Source organism: Phlebotomus papatasi, chromosome 1, assembly GCF_024763615.1.
Source record: "Phlebotomus papatasi isolate M1 chromosome 1, Ppap_2.1, whole genome shotgun sequence".
NCBI classification, from domain to species: domain Eukaryota; kingdom Metazoa; phylum Arthropoda; class Insecta; order Diptera; family Psychodidae; genus Phlebotomus; species Phlebotomus papatasi.
In genome coordinates, this window is record NC_077222.1 from 102,086,651 (window position 1) to 102,103,671 (window position 17,021).

General features: G+C 34.6%; 1 protein-coding gene across 4 annotated transcripts; it reads right to left on the reverse strand.

Moving 5' to 3' along the window:
• Window positions 1–6,481: 6,481 nt before the first annotated feature.
• Window positions 6,482–15,976, reverse strand: LOC129810167 (putative uncharacterized protein DDB_G0271606). Of its 4 annotated transcripts, XM_055860482.1 has the most exons (4): window positions 14,996–15,976; window positions 14,397–14,647; window positions 7,274–8,002; window positions 6,482–7,024 (listed from the first exon to the last, which is right to left on the reverse strand). In XM_055860482.1, the coding sequence occupies exons 1-4, from the start codon at window positions 15,018–15,020 to the stop codon at window positions 6,593–6,595; spliced, it is 1,437 nt and encodes a 478-aa protein (XP_055716457.1). In that variant the 5' UTR covers window positions 15,021–15,976; the 3' UTR covers window positions 6,482–6,592. The 4 variants fall into 4 exon arrangements, with proteins under 4 accessions (XP_055716457.1, XP_055716454.1, XP_055716456.1 ...); XM_055860479.1 differs by having other exon boundaries at window positions 6,482–8,002; XM_055860481.1 differs by lacking the exon at window positions 14,996–15,976 and having other exon boundaries at window positions 14,397–14,867.
• Window positions 15,977–17,021: the final 1,045 nt, after the last annotated feature.

The following is a 17,021-nucleotide window of genomic DNA, read 5'->3' on the forward strand; positions in this document are numbered from 1 at the left end:
AATAGCCATGTGCTCCAGTCAGCATTAGATACAAATTGATTCAATTTCTCTTTCCGATCTCTCTGTGAGCATGATCATTAAATTTACAAAACAATCAATGGCTGTCGAGAGGAATCCCGGAAGGTCAATTTTGGATTAATTCATCTGACGTGTGATATTTTTTATTTTTACTCCCATCAACGCTCTTTAACTCCGCTGAGACATTTCTCTGATAGTTTGTTGAGCGCTCGTGGAAGTAGTAAAAGTGATATGATTACCACTTTTATTAATTGATTGTGAGTTAATGTAGCACAATTTGCATAATTTGCTAAAATAATGATAGTGTTTTGACTTTAAAATAATTTTTATGCAAAGATATAAAAATCAAAAAGTGCAATTATTGGTATTGCAGAAATATTAAAATTGTGTAAGGTAAAGTGCCCTCATGTCGACTGGTTCCTTAATTCGACCGGTAGAGTTATTTATTCAATTTGTTTATATTTGCACTAATATTTGGCGTATGATCTAACATTAATAGGTCAATTATTCCATAAATAAATACGAATCAGTGACAATTTTATAGAAATTCACCATTAAAACATTCAAATATTGACCACCGGTCGAGTCGAATAACTGGTCGACTCGAGGGCACTTTACCTTTTCTTGTGAAAACAATAACACTTCAACTTTAATTTAATTTGAAATGCAATAAAATTAGTCTATAAATTGTCTACAATACTTTAGGAATAAACTTTTAAATTTTGAAATAGGTCGCCTAATTGTAAAAAGATAATCCAGATTATCAACCGGTATTCCGTTAGATCCGTTATTCAAAAATTAGTTTTTACGAGCGCCTCTAGGGGCAGTCTCACGAACTTATATTGATCTAAAATGTTTTATTTTTGTTCTAAACTCTTTTATGGGAAAAATCAATAATTACAAAGGCAGATTTGAGACATCAAAATGAGTAAATTTAATCAATCATGTCTATTTACGTAACTCCTACATGCAAATATTTATTTTCATTTTTTTGCATATGGAATAGACTCAAACTGGTCTACAACAAATGATAATTTAAACAGAGCGTATCATTTCACTTTTCTGTTGAAATGAAAAGTGAACATCATGTCACTGTTTCTTAATTTTCACTTTGCAACCTTCAGAAAGCTTCACTTGGCAGATTTCAAGGGATTATAGATATAGATTAATAAAATTTTAATAATCTTGAAAACTTATCCAAATACATTAAACTGTTTTAATAATATTGATTGGAGATTTTTTTGTATAAAAATACTTGTTTTAAGAAAGTCTGCATATTCGGATATTTTACAATCTGGCAAAATGCATAATGAATGAAGCATTAAATTTTTTATGTGTTTCTTACTTTTTAATTGACAATCAAGTGCAGAGGGGAAATGAAATACATGTTCACAAGGAACTATGAAGAATAGAAGTTTCCCCTGTTGAAGATTTCTAATAAATTTAAATTGAATTGAAATTAAATTAAATGTTATAAAAAAAATAATTTAAAAAAAGATTAAAGATACAGCTAAAGGGGCGGATAATGTGATTGAAAGAAGCTTACGGAAAATTTTTTGATATAAATTTTTAAAGTATAGAAGAAGTATCATAGGGAAATGATATAATATCTCCCAGGGAAGTCTTTCCTCAAAATTTAGTACATTTTATTCTGTCTGTTAATTTATTATTTAAGAGATGCCTCTTGGCAAATAGTTCTCTGGAAATGTCTCTTCTAACTTCAAAGAGAAAATTAGCAGGATTGCAATTTTTCTATTGTAGCATATTGCAATAGAAAAATAATTAGACTTTGCGGTTTATGTTTCAGCAATACAAAAAATAATTTTGAATTTTGTAAACTGCTAATTAAATTGTTATTAGGCTTCTTTGCAACCGCAATTTTGAGGTGATGTTACTGAATATTCCTTGCTTTTGCAAAATTTGTACTTCAAAAGGAACTCTGAATAGTTCATAAAATTCTGAAATAGAAAGAACAATATGCTATAGAAGAACTGATAAGAGAAGTTGTAATTGTAACGAGAGGAGAACCTCTTGCCGGATACACCAGAGACCAAAAACCAATTTCTTCGCCAAATAAGTCTAAAAGAATAGATTTTGCAAAAAAGAAAACAAGAATTCTTCAGTTCTCAAAATCAGAAAAGATATACCTATTTTAACTACTGAAGAATTCTTCAGTGTTCAAAATCGGTATTTTTATCTCTAAAATCCGCTTTTTTAAAACTTTCTTTTGAAAAAAGCCAAAAAGAACGAATTTTAGAAACAAGAAATGCCGATTTTGACGGTTGATGAATTCTTCAGTGGTCAAAATCTATATTTCCTTTCCGATTTTGAGCACTGAAGAATTTTTTAAAAGTCGAAATCGGTATTTGTTGTCTCTAAAATTCGTTGTTTTCGACTTTTTTGAAAGAATTCTAAAGAAATAATTTTAGAATTAAAAAAATAACGGTTTTGACCGCTTAAAAATTCTTCAGAAGGTAAAATCGGTATTTTTTTTCGGATTACCGAAGAATACTTCGGTGGTCATAATAGACACTTTTTGTCTCTAAAAATCGTTATTTTTTTAATTTTGAAAGAATTTCAAAAGAACGAATTTTAGATAGAAAAAATACCGATTTTCACCACTGAAGAATTTTTCTTTAGAAAAAATCGGAAAAGAATTTTAGAGACAAGATGTACCGATTTTGGCCACTGTTACATCTCAAGAAATAGCAATATATCGGTCATTCTAATTAATAGGGACATAAGAGATCGCATAAATAAAATAATTAATTTCCTTCCTATTTATATAGGAATTGTTATGAATTCAGAATTTTTGCCGTTTTGGCTTTTAAAATATGTTTTTTCCTGAATAAAAACAGAAAAATGTCTTTGTAAATAAAATTAATGGACTGGAATAGGTAGGTGTCTTGGGACAAACTTAAAACAAGTTGGTATCTTATTTTATAAAAAATTAAAAAAAGACAAATCATTTTTATATCCTTTTGATTTTATGAAATTTTCCTGATCTAAAAGATGTGCCGTTGTCATAAAATTAGATTATAGTTATCAAGAGAAGGCTGATAAAAAGATTTAAACAGATTTAAACAGATTTGAATTCCTCATTTAAGTAAAATTGCTAGTCGATCAATCATCCCTTCTGGTAAAACGCTTTTGTATCCTAATCTGTTTATTACAGCGGCTAAAGAGCCAGTTCAATCCCAATATTATGCAGTTTTGTTTAATTTTTGACTTTCGGTTTTGCGGACTCAAAATACACTTAAGTCCCGGCGTTATGCACTTTGGGATTATGCACCTGACGAGATTATGCACATACAATTATGCAAATTTGCCTATCATTAGGAGTCAATTTTTGAAATTATGTTTGAAATACGCCCCAATGTATACTATTTTGTGACGCGGAAAATTTGAAAACATTGTGCTTCTTTTGCAGAATGGAACTTTAGTTTCTTTTGTTAAGGTAAAATTTTTAAATATTCTAACCATTTAATGAAGAACTCTGGCCAAAAAGTACTGTTTGTTAATGCATTTCTTTTAAACAGTTGAATCTTTTTGTATTAACTACTTTTGCTCCACGCGAAATTCATTCTACGCCCGATTTATTTAAAAGAAAGCCCCTACGGGTATGCAACTTTTCTCGGTGTATTTCGCGCGTTTTTTTTTTGGTCCCGAAAATGTACATAATGCCGGGACTGAGTATATCATGTAGAATGTTGAATAAATGGTCATATGACATCCTTAAGATCTTAGCTGATTTTCTTAATTTCACTTTGGGATCGTTCAATGCAAATGCAATATCATTGATTTTCCGATGCTTTCTCAAATATTGGCATCTTTTGGACATTTAAAGCCCGAAAACCAAATCTAAATTATCCTAATTAACGATGAAGAGTCCGGTTAGTAATTATCTAACTGGAATTTGAAAAAAAGTACTTAAGTAAGGTGTCATTTATAAACAGAAGAGATAAAGATGATATAATTTTGTATGCAAAAGAAAATTTGTGTAGAAACAGGAATTTAAAGTTTTTGTCAGGAAAACTTAAAATATATGGTGGAAGAGAGAATGTTGGGAAAGAAAAAGAAACAGGCTATGTCTATTTATGTGGAGAAAATGGAAAAGAAGGGAGGTTCGACCGATGAATACCTTAAAATTAGAACGATTGGGACACAATACAAAGATGTTGTAAAAAAAAGAATATCGTTTTCTTACCAAAAAGATGTTCAGAATTGACCTACTTATCTACGTACTTCCTATGGTACCTGTATTTATGATAAAAAATTAAACCTCATATTCTTTTATCTTGAAATATTATTTGGAATTTTGAAAATTTCCACTTCTCATATTTTACCCCAGGTTAAACTGGCTGAATATCGCAAAAATATAATATATCACGTTATGAACTTTACGTTATGAAAACCTTTACACGTTATGAATTCCAGAGTGAAAGAAAATCTTAAACTTTTCACTTAAAATATATTTTTGTACGTTTTGAATGTAATCCTTTAATCCTTTAAGGACGATTGGAACACCGGTGTCCCATAAAGAAAATAATTTTTCCTGACTACCTAAAGTTATTTTTTTCTTATGTTTGTACGTAATTGCGAAGCAGAAAGTTGAAGAAATCTAGGATATTTTTTGCCAATCTCCAGCTATTTGCTATGTAGTAAATATTTAAGCTCAAAAATGTTGAATTTTTAAATTTACAAATTTTAATTGATTTTATTTATTTTTTATACTTCGAATTTTTTTTTTAAATAAATCCCCTTTGGCAAAAAAACTACAATACTCATACATAATATTTTTCATTAAAGCGAAAAGTATCACTGGTAAAAATAAAAGGGTCAAATTGACCCTTTTCAACAAAAATGGATCATATTTGACCCTTTGAAAGGTTCACTTAAATCTTTTGAAATTTTGTGTGCATAATTATCACGATAGATTATGTTTTATCGTAAATTTATTACTCTTATCGTATTTCTCTCATCTGAGCGAACAGCAAAGATGACTTTTTAGGTGTCAAAACAGTGACCCTTTCAAAAGGTCATCGGTGATTCTTTTATTTTTACCAGTGATTCTTCATTGGCATTGCCAGAAAAATTACTTAAATTTTTGGTCTATTTTTGCCCCTATCGTTCATAGAGGCGCAAAATACACCGAATCAGACTCCGTTGGACTTTCCAAGGTTAGATGTAAGACTTATCATTGATTATGTTTCACAGTTTAATTTTTATTGTTGATTTTCAGTCCGTAAAGTGTCTCGTCGTTAAAGGGTTAATCTTAAGACATGCACGACATTGAGCAAAAGATATTAATATTTCAGAAGTGAATTAAATATTTTAAAATTCAATAAACAATAATGATGTACTATCAGTTCAGTTTAGCTTCAACACCAGGGGCATGACATTTCCTATGTTTTCCATATGTTTCTAGCGTGCCGAAAAAACTTTTGAGTTTATTAGCTGTTTTCTGTCATTGTAGAATGAATTAACAAATAATGCAAATACAAAATAAGAGCCAATTTAATATAGAATAGGCAACCGAAAACACCAAATTGGCAACCTACGTAGTTTTGTAGATATCTCGTGAAATGTGTACGAACACCGGAAAAAATTTACACTAAAACTGGTCGCATTTTTCAGAGCTAATATTATCCCCCTGTTCAACACAATATTTGTTGCTTTCGAAAAATAAACTTGAACTTAGTGTGTTTCATATCCCCGCTCTCCCCTATATGGATACATGCTATATAATTTGGCGAATGTTTGATGCACTCCAGATTTTCTAAACAGCTTTTTAAGTAGCTGGTTTTTTGAATAAGTAATGAAAAATACCAAGAAGAAATTTATTTTAAAAAAATTAATTTAGAGTGTCTCTGATCCATTTCAGATAAGTGACTTATATTAAATTGATATCAGTGAAAAAAAGCAAAAGATTACAATCAACTAGCAAAAACCCAAATAAAATCAACTTTTCAATCAACAAAACTATAAAATGAATGGCATTCAAAAAAATGCTTTGGATTTACCGTAAATTGATTTATAAAAAGCCTCTCAACCTCTGCATCTTTTTTAAGAAAGAAAAAACCAACAAACGAGCTAATCTTTTTGCAGAAAAACGTCTAAACACTCACCTTTGGAAAAAAAAGTTTGATTGACTGTAATCGATCATAAGTTGAGAAAAAATAAATAAGCTGCACTATCCTCTCTCTGTAAATAAAACCCGCAGACGTGTTTTTGGGGAAAAGCTGTCTGCTTTTTTCTTTGCCTCTTATCACGAATCCATCAATTTCACTTTCCTTCCGGTCAATCTGATGATCTTGAAATGCATGAGATATTTCAATTGGCAGACCATGGAGTGAGAATATGGATTTTTTATGGAAATTTCTTGTATTTTTCTTTACATCATTAATAAATATACAACAGCAGTACAAATTATTTTAAAATTATACAAAAGTAAAAAAGATGCTTTTAATACTACGACAAGTTACTCAGAATTGAGTATCTTGCCGGGGGGATTCGGGGGAGGGAATTGGGGGATTTCGGGGATGGGAGGAAGGCGAGGAAGGTCGTTAGGGTTTTAGGGTTGTTTTGTCTCCTTCGCCGCGTCTCTCTGCTCACGATGGTAGTAGCCTTGTGGGGTCTGGGGGGCGTAGAAAGTGGCCGGAGAAAGGATGGCGGGTTGGTACTGGCTTCCGGCAGTTTGGGGAGTTGGATATTTGAACTTGTGCTCAGCCTGAGCGGCAGAGTATTGCTGCTGCTGCAGAGCATATGCTGCATTCTGTTGCTGTGGCTGTTGATTGAGGCCTTCGTACTTGTCTGCAGGGACAGGAACTGGCACGGGAACATGAATGGGCGTTACGGGGTACCCAGCGTCGACCAGGGCTTGGAATTCCTGCTGTGTTAGAGGGCGTTGTTGGGATGGAGGAGTCTTGAAGATGGAAGCAGCCAGGGAGTTGATGGACACTTGCTGGGCAGCCGGTTGGCTGTGCTGGGCCTGAGCGGGAGTCTCCTGTGAATGGGATGTGGGCTTAGCGGTGTAGTGTGACTGCTTGGTGGGACTAGCGAAAGGTGGGGTGCTAGTGGAGTGAGAGACATAGATTGTGGAGTGAGCTGGTTGCTTCTGATCCGGGGTTTTCTGCTGTGGCTGGGCTTTCACTTCGGCCGGCTTGGTGGTGGGATACTGTGAATGCTGTGAATTGTGTGCTGATTGTGGCGGACTTGGGGGTGCCTTTTGGTGGTATGAGATAATGGGACTTGCCAGCGCATGTTCCTGTTGCTGCTGGTGGGCTTGCTGAGCCTGCTGGAGCTGGTGAACTTGCTGGGCTTGCTGGGCTTGATGGGCCTGCTGGGGTACCAGTGGGATGAAGTGAGCCTGTGGCAGGAATTGATGGAACTTGCTGGCTTGCTGGAAATCAGCAGAGAACAGCTGCTGAGGCTGCTTCAGGGTTTGTTGCTGCGGGATTGCTGCAGCAGCATACTGTTGAGGAACAAATTGCTGCAGGGCATGAGGTTGGTAGGGAATAAAGACGAAATTGTGTTGGTTCTTAGGCAGGAACTGTCGTGCCTTGGGCACCTTAGTTGACTGTCTCTGGCTGGAAGCTGTTTGTTGAGGGGAATTTGCAGCTACGAGCTTTTCAATCTCACGTTCCAGGGAAGAGTCACTGAGTGGATGCGTTGTTGGTTTCTGGTACAGTTGCGCATACTGTTGATGCCTCTGTCCGGCAGGATTCACCAGAATGGCACCCTGGTGCTGAGGCACGAAGGGTGCAAAGTGCTGAGGCTGTGGCTGAGCAGCCTGGTACTTCTGTGCATTCTGAATAAGTTGCAAGTATTCAGCGTCTGAGATGGTATTCACCCTGGGACCCTGGGGCACAAACACCGGCTGCTGCTGGGCTCCCTTCAGTTCCACGTGAAACTGTTGCGGTGCCACGGATGGTGATAGTTGTCCTTGCTGTGCCAGCTTCAGGTAATTGTTAGCATTAGGCAACTGCAAGAGAACAAGACAGAGATGAATTATTCATGAGGCACAGGTGTCTTCATCACATAATCAACCAGGGGGGTGGGAGGTGAATTCACACAGTCTCGGATGCACCAGCTGGATGTTCTATGTAAGGCGATGCTGGAGCAAATGTATGGGAAAATGGTAAATTGAAGTCAGTGAACAATCGCACGGTGCCAATGTGTCTTCACCCCGAGATTGTGACTTCTTCATCTTCATTGCACAATTGCAATCATCTGTAAGTCGTGCTAGTCATGAATCACGACTCCCCGATATCCCCAAACACAATTCCATCTCTCTTTTTCTCTCTATGTCTCTTCGAGAGATAATTTCGTACAAAAATACAAAAGACTTGAACGCGAAGAAGACAGGAAACCCGTTGAGGAAAGAATATTTACCAATTGCCAGAGGAGTTATCATATTCTTCCATTAACACATTTATCGGTAAAAATAACCAGGAAATGTTAGTTTGAAACGTCTTAAACCAAGATTACTATCGTCTAAGTCGATATCTTTCTAAATTGATGTTTTTTTTAAACGCCTGTTCAATTAACCGATTGCAATGAAATTGGTACCGTCTGAAAATCCTTCGAATTCCCTATGATAAAATAAAATAAAATAAAATATACGATCAAAAGGAGTATTTTCGGTAATAGAAACATAGTCCGGAATATCTGGATAGAAAGAAATGAAACTTGTTTGAATTCCCATAAAACTGATTTAGGGAAATCCGCTATAAGTAATGAAGTCCCTGCCTTGGCAAAGAATGAGCAGTGGGATTCTGTAACAATATGACTATGTCATATGACAAATTTTCGTGGTAAATTAAGGAGCAGAATTACATTAAATCATCGAATGGCTATTAGAAAGATCTCTGTGAAGCTCTTCGGAATTGATATAATTCAGATTTTCGATTAGTTCTTCCGAATTTACCATTTAAAAAAATTTAAATTTGCCTTATGACATTGTCATACGGTTACAGAATTCCCCTTCAGGACCAGAACCTTTGAGAAAAAAAGAAATGAGAGTAATAAAGTAAGAAGAAGGATAAATTTGCTCTCTTCTTGGTGGACTGGACGTGGTTAGAAGTAGTGATTCCGACAACGGTTAACCGGTTTCGAAAAACCGGTTAACCGCCCTATTCTGGAGACGGTTTCAAAACCGGTTTTTAGAGATGAAACCGGTTTATTAAAACCGTCTCTACAAAAATTTTTCTTAAGCTTAAGTTTATTTCTTGAAAATCAAGATACACTGCAAAATATTTCTTTGAATTAGAAGGGAACCTGAAGTGCAATATGATTCTAAATGTAATCTGTGGTATTGTAGTATGTTAATAATATTTTAAGGCTAGTAGTACTGGATTTCCTGTACGTTTCTTTCACTCTGGAAAAGAATTATTTGCTTAAAGGTTATCGAAAATTATTTCAGGACTTCCTCTCTTGAATTATTTTATCTTATTTATTTAGTACAATCTTGTAAAATATTGTTTTATGTGCAAAAGTAACAAGATATTCACCTATCCCTGACTTCATAGAGATTTTTATTAAATCTTGCTATCTTTTAACTGCATATCTTATTAGACCCAAATTCATCAAGATTGTTACACAAGATTCTTGTAAAATTTTTATCAAAATCTGGCATTTATTAGTTTCTCAACCAATGGAGTAAAAAACAACAAATGTTTCCTTTTATTTAAATTCTTTTTTTTTCTAAATGCTTATGCAATTTTTTCTATGAAATCATTTTTGAATTTTGTGTAAATTATAATCATGTTTTTCATGATACATAATACCAAAAAATATTAATTAGTAGATTTTCTGTAAAAAATGATCTGAAAAAATTACTTTAAACCATTCCCGATCGAAAAATCTGGAATTTTATGTTGAAAAAAGAATAATTTTGACAATACTTTTACAAGATTTTACAAAAAAAAAACTATAACGAATATAGGTAGCAAAAAATCTTGGTACTATCCTTCCAATATTATTTTTTTTATATTTTTGCAATTATTATTTCTCTTCCACGATTCAAATTTTCTAAACTTAAGTTTAACAAGATTTAACTAATCATAGGATTTTAAAAATAAAGAGGAAAACTCTTTCGGTTCTTTAGTTTTTCCATTTTCCAAGATCTAGAGTAAAATTTTTAAGTATTTCCTCATTAAAGATTGTCAAAAATGACAACGTTTATAACCAATTCATTTTAAGAAAAATAAATTGTATGAAAAAATAGTTATTTTTACGGAAATCTACATCACATTAGCTTTTCCACGGCACAATATTATTGGAAAAACTCTCAGTGATTTTCCTGCACTCTTAAATTTACTGAACTATTTTAAATATAAAATAAAGCAATAAAATAAAATAAGTTTTAAACTAACTGAGAAAAAGGAATATATTTATATGATAAATATCACACAGAGAAATTTTAGTGGCATAACAACTCCAAATGGTGTTGTCGGACACACCAACCTCAACCCCAAAATCAACTAACCCCAATTCGGTGTTCAGAATACACCAAGTGGTGCCACAAAGTAACTAACACCGGCTTTGGGTTTCTGATTACACCAATTTTACACCAATTATTAACACCAAATTTAGCGTTGTTGGAACACCATTGTGGATTTTGTATCACACCATCTCAAGAAAATATAGGTGTTCGTTTTACACCAATAAATGAAAAATGTCTACAGATTTGCAACTAAAACTAAATGATCAAAGGATTTAGAATTAGGGCATTGGCATTCATTGGATGGGATTTGAAATTAAATTTCTGGGTGTTTATATTTAAGAATTTTCCATTTTTCTGCGTGATTTTTATTAATTTTTGACCATTGTTTGAGGGCTTGGGGCCCTCCCTGGATGATATTCTCTGTATTTCAAAGCCATTTGGTGCGTGAAAATCTTTTTCCAACATTTAAGCCTGCGCCGAGATTTGAACACGCGACCTTTGTGATGACAGTCGAGCATCTTCCAGCTGCGCCACGAACTCCTATAATGTATTCAAAGCATATCGGGAACCGTTGCATCGGCACACACAATATTCCAAAATTAGAGATTACAATTAGAATTACAGATTTGCAACTAAAACTAAATGATCAAGGATTTAGAATTAGGACATTGGCATTCATTAGATGGAATTTGAAATTAAATTCCTGGGTGTTTCTGTTTAAGAATTTTTCATTTTTCTGTGTGTGTGGTCGATGGTGAGCGACGAACACCGTTTGGCGTTGCAACAGCACTGTTTAGAAAATTGATGGTGTTACTTTTGCACCATTTCAGAGATTTCTGTAGCGGAGTTAATACAACACCGCCAAAGCATTTCATAGAACACCATTGATTCAAAACTAGGTGTTAATTTGGTGTGAATGCTACTACGTTTGGTGTTCAAGCAACACCAACACCAAATTCAACCCCAAATTCAACACCGCTTTCTCAAAATCACTTCTCTGTGTGATTGCATCAAAGTTCATGTTCTGAAAAATTATTCAAAATCCCATAATCCAACCCAAAATTTGAAACCTGTTTTAAACCGGTTAACCGGTTTCAGTCCCTTCCAAAACCGGTTAACCGTCTATCCTAAAAACCCGGTTATTTGGTTAGAAGAAGCTTCTCGTGGATATTCTATAGCCTACCCCAATTTTGCTCAGGAAGACGACTTTCCATTTTAAATTGAATTAGGAGAGAAATGGGTACCTTTTCATTAGGGTATCTTCGGAATTGGACTTTTCTCTCCTATTTTGAAAAGGCATTAAGGCCTGATTTGTGAGATTGGTTTGTGGAGCTAAATTATATGACGATAAGGCTCAATTCAATTAAAAAAAAATGAGAAAAAAACCGTTTTTCAAAGGTACCCTTATTCAAAGGTGCCCCACTTCCCCTTAGGGCGATTGATGTGTTTTGTCCCTATATTATGGAATGGAGTTATATTTTCTAAGTTTTCTTTCTATTTAATCTTTTAGGAAATTCCGGAATGCTCGAACTTATGAGACAGAGATCTCCGTGAATTAGTTTTTCGCATCTTTTGGTACTTACTGGTCTACTAGAAATCAAATTGATTTACAAATCACAAAAGCATTTGAAAATGGAAAAAATCGGTACTTAACCGGTTCACTACCGATGAAGACCGACGCAGCCGGGTTTGAAATTTCAATACCTTTCCAAAAAATTCTAACTTAACCAAATCGGTTAAAAATGAGCCCTCCAAAGTGATTGATTTTTGATCTTTAAAAATTCAAAATGGCGAATTTTCCGGTCATAAGTATGTTTGGACTAAATGTTCAACTGGTTTACTTCTTAAACATATGCGAAAATCATTGAAAAAGCTTGGGGCAAATTTAGGAAAAACCGAAAAAACATGGTTTTGGAGGGGTTGCAGGGGGATATAGTTTTTTTTTGGGGTCATCGCATACTGGAAGTTGATATCTTTTACCGTTTAAGCTCCAGGACGGTGACAAATTGAAAAAAAAAGAAGATAATTATATAACTGCTCACTCTTTGAGTTCGAGCAGTAAAATGCTAAAGGAATCTAGTACAAATAAAGAAAAATCAGATTTTAAATGCACTATTTCATCCATTTGAAAAGTTTTTCAACCTTTAAAAATCGATTAAACTATTAAAACGCTTCTTTCTTTGAGATAACCAAAGAGAGAGAAATGGTTTGTTTTTGTGATTTTTGGTAAAACTGCCAAATAGTTACTTTCCGTATCATGCTTAGTAAAAAAAAGTTCTGCTAAATCAACGACTAACAAGTACACAATTTGATAAAATACTTTAAAAATAATTGTGAAACTTTCATTAGAAATTTTAAACAAAAACTATTTAACAATTTTTTTCTTTTAGAGTTGTTTTTTTTCTTGTCTAATTCGGAAATTCCGCGATTTTTTGAAGCATTTTATAAATGGTGCGTCAAACGAAAACAATTGAAACTCTTGAAGGTTCTAAAAAAATAATAGAATTGTTACTTTTCTCGTTTTGTTTGGTTTTGTTGCTTTTATTAGCAATTGTTGTAACCTACTAGGTCCGTAAATCACAGAGTTTGATTGATCTGAAGATTTAGTAGATAGCTAATATACGGCAATTACTGATGTACACGATTTCTCGTCAGTGGGTGCCGGTCAATATCCCGAAACCCATAATCCTGAAAGTCAAATTCCTGAACGTCAAAATCCCGCACGCTAAAATTCCGAATTCTATGTATGAATTTATTCTACACATTGTTCTCCATATAATTTCATCCCTTTCAGAATTTTGAAGATTAGGGATCTTGGCTTTCAGGATTTTGGCTTTCAGGATTTTGGCTTTTTGGGATTTTGGCGTTCGGGATTTTGGCTTTCGGGATTTTGGGTTTCGGAATTTTAGCTTTCGGGATTTTGGCTTTCGGGATTTTGGATTTCAGGATTTTGAACATTCGGGATTTTGGCTTTCGGGATTTTGACTGCCTCCGCTCGTCAGTATCTCCTAGCTTGTTCTTAGTTCCTTCTACTTTTCTTCGGGGATTCTTTTTCACTTATTGACTTTGAACTACTTGCCCTGGGTACGGTCGCGAGCTTAGGACATTTACTAGGTTAACAGGGTTATTATTCCACGAATCTATTTTTTTTTTACTATTTCAAGAAGGTTTTCAGAGTTGATTCCGTGACGTACCAAGGCAAGGTATGTACTAAGATTTTCAGGTGTAATTTTGAAGTGCTTCTAGTCATAACCAAGGGAAAGCTTTCAGGTTGTGCCCACACTATGGCTTCAAACACTTTATATTTTTCCCTTATTCCTTGAATGAATCACATATTTCTAGAAAAAATCGGTCAGGTTTATTAAAGGAATTTGACAAAAACATGAAGTGTTCGAAGGCAGAATGTGTGCGAATTCTGAAAGCCGTGCACTAGTAAGACTAGTGCTACTACTAATGACAGGGACCTTTAGACATTTCATTTTTTCATACGTTTTTGCATAGAGGCATTGAAGATTATTGGCAAGTTTCTTTCTAAAGAGAATTGACTTATCAGTCTGATATATTTTGAAATCGTGCATTAAAAGCTATCTAAAAATACATATTTCATAATGTTCGCCAAAATTATACAAGAACTACGAGCAAATTTGTTTAAGTCGCAGTGCAATAGCTTCAAAATTTTTACAAGGAAAAGTGAAAAATAGCTTCACTTTTTATTAGGTTTGATAGGCCCCTGACTAATGGATTAGAAAACACTTCACAATTGCGCCCTGAGTTTGATTCAGCTAACTTGTTCCAGGTTTGTCCCGAGGTAGAAAGCCCCTTACAATGTCTATAAGAGCTTTCCTAGGTAATCTTTTTTCACTTGTCCGGAATTTGATAATAGGACTTTAGGGATTCACTTCTAAACTAGTCGTTTGGGATAGTATCTCACCTTTCTGGCGTTAGCAGAAGAAGCGTAGGTGGAAGGATCCTCAGGGATGGCATACTGACCAAGACCAGGAGTCACCTGGTTGCCATAGATCAGGGGTGTAAAGTCCTGTGAGAGTTTGGGATGCGTGGGAACTTTTGTATGTCCGGAGATTTGTCTCTTCTCCTGCACTTTCTCCGTTGCTGCAACAGTTTTCTCATCGGCAATTTTTTCCTCAGATGCAGCTGGATTCAATGAACCCAGTGCCAGAGCCACTGTGGAAAGAAAGCAGAGGTTGTCCAAAAAAGAACATGTCACAGAGCACCAAGCAATTATCGAGTTTGCCATCATAAATCAATCATCTCTCTCCACTGAGATTTCTACTCCATATCCAATCTCACTCAATTAATGTAACAATCTTTTTTTTTCCAACTCAATCCACCTCATAATTATTATTGCCTATCCTCATAATTGCAAACTTGGCGGAAAAATTCACTATGCGATTGCGCTTTGTCATCGCAAGATCCGGAAGATCTCGTAAGGCTCACTTCATGGATTACTCAATAATTGCAAGGGGGATAATCTCTTATACGGCACAAGAAAAGATCAAATAGGCAACATACCGATAAAAATTGTAGAAATCCACATTATGCAGCAATTTTCACTGCTTTTACTCTCTTCCGTTTAGAGCTCTCTTATATGAATGCAAGTTTCTGCCCAGGGGAGCAAGGTAAAAAAATAAATTCACTTCCACTCACTGACCACTGATTGATCACTATTTGCACACAAGAGAGATGGGCTATTTTCGACCTCTAAATACTGCCCAATTTTCCGGCCAGATGATTTTTTTTTTTGGGAAAGCAGAAGGAACAATCACAGTGCCGGAATTTATCTTAAGATGGTCTTGTCTAGTCCATAATCCGCGGCGGTCTAGTGAGAAATTCAGAAATCGTCGACTATTTATAAAATCACGCCAAAGGGGAGACGCTGCTGGTGCTGGTGCGAAAGAAGAAGAGAAAGGCTCCCTCCACTTCGAACGTCTTCCCTCCATTTCGTTATTGCTCCCAAGCTCTTCAAATCACCGTGGTAAATCAAATGAAGGAGAATTTCTTTGGCTTTTTCTTATTACCAACCACCTCAAAAAATCCCAATCGCCGTGATTTTCCGTCTCTCTAGCCCCCAAAAAGATCAATCTGCAAGAAAAAAAAAATAACAGCCACAAATCCATCTCTCTTGAGCAACAACGGAAAATTTTTCGGTATATCATTACACTTGAGTGAATTCTCTCCGATGGAGAGAGAGACATCCAAGAGATGACCACAAATCTGGCGGGAATTTCTTCAGCAGAAAATCTCGTCAATGTGCATTACACCTGTGTGTCAGTGTAAAATTTCGATTTCATTCTCCTCAACGGCAACTTCACATCTTATTGGATGTAATTACATGCCTTTGGAGTTTTCTAATTTTCATGCGGGATTTCTCATGTTGTTTCTTACTGGAAACTTTGGTGATATTTGAGAGACTTCGCTAATCGCTGGAACTGCACTCACTTTTGCTTTCATCTGATCCATTTTCAATCTGATTATTTTTGGAAATTTTCAACGTAACACCAATTAAATAAAATGAAATTGCAATAATATCAATTTCCTTTCTAATGCTCATACCTTTCTGGTTTTCTATTTTTGGTAAATAAAAAGCGTACATCTTGAGTGCATTGACTGGATAATTAATTGACGTACGACTTTTGAGAACGGTAGAAGTTCAAAATGATTATCGCTTTTTGCGCTCGAAGTTGATTTGAGTCTATGCGTTTGAAGCATATGCTGCATACAGAAGAAAGCTTACTTAACTCTTTCATCTCTTTTGGGACTCTGAGTACCCAAAGCAGCATATGAATATTCTGTGAAAAACTCTGATTTTTAATTATTCATAACTGATAAATTATTCATAACTGATAAAGATATTCTTGTCGATGATTAAAAACTATAAGAATGTCCAAATGTAAGATATTTTTTGTAGGACCTCAATTAATTCCTGAGCTTAGATATTTTTGATTAAAAAAAGTTGAAATTGGCTTGCAGCATATGCTGCGGTCCGGAAAGAGTTAATTTTTAGATCATGGAAGGACAATAACAATAATAATAATAATCTAATCTATAATCTAATAATGATAATAAAAATCTGTTTCAAAAAGGGAATTTCGCAGGGCGCAGCATTCTCATACATTTTCCGTACAAAATTATGGTATATTTTTTCTTAACTCTTTCATCTCTTTTGGGACTGTAGTACCCAAAAAAGCATATGAATATTCTATGAAAAACAATGTTTTTTAAATATTCAGAACTGATAAAAATCCGATTCTTGTGGATGATTACAAACTATAAGGATGTCCAAATGTAAGATATTTTTTGTAGGACCTCAATTAATTCCTGAGCTTAGATATTTTTGATTAAAAAAAGTTGAAATTGGCTTGCAGCATATGCTGCGGTCCGGAAAGAGTTAAGTGATTTTTAAGTTTTAGTATAAAATCAAATGCAATCATTTTAAAACTTTTGCCAAATGAAAGAGTATCTAGTGTTATGTTATTGGCTCAAAATTTATAATGATTGCACGAGGATAACAGTTCCTAAAACCTATATGAAAAAGACG

What these genes read in the sequence shown, in the direction of transcription:
- LOC129810167 (XM_055860478.1), bottom strand. Translation starts at nt 14,723, where the DNA reads ATGATGGCAAACTCGATAATTGCTTGGTGCTCTGTGACATGTTCTTTT. An exon ending in CTTCTGCTAACGCCAGAAAG is followed by an intron (nt 8,003 to 14,396) that starts GTGAGATACTAT and finishes GTTCTCTTGCAG; the next exon opens with TTGCCTAATGCTAACAATTA.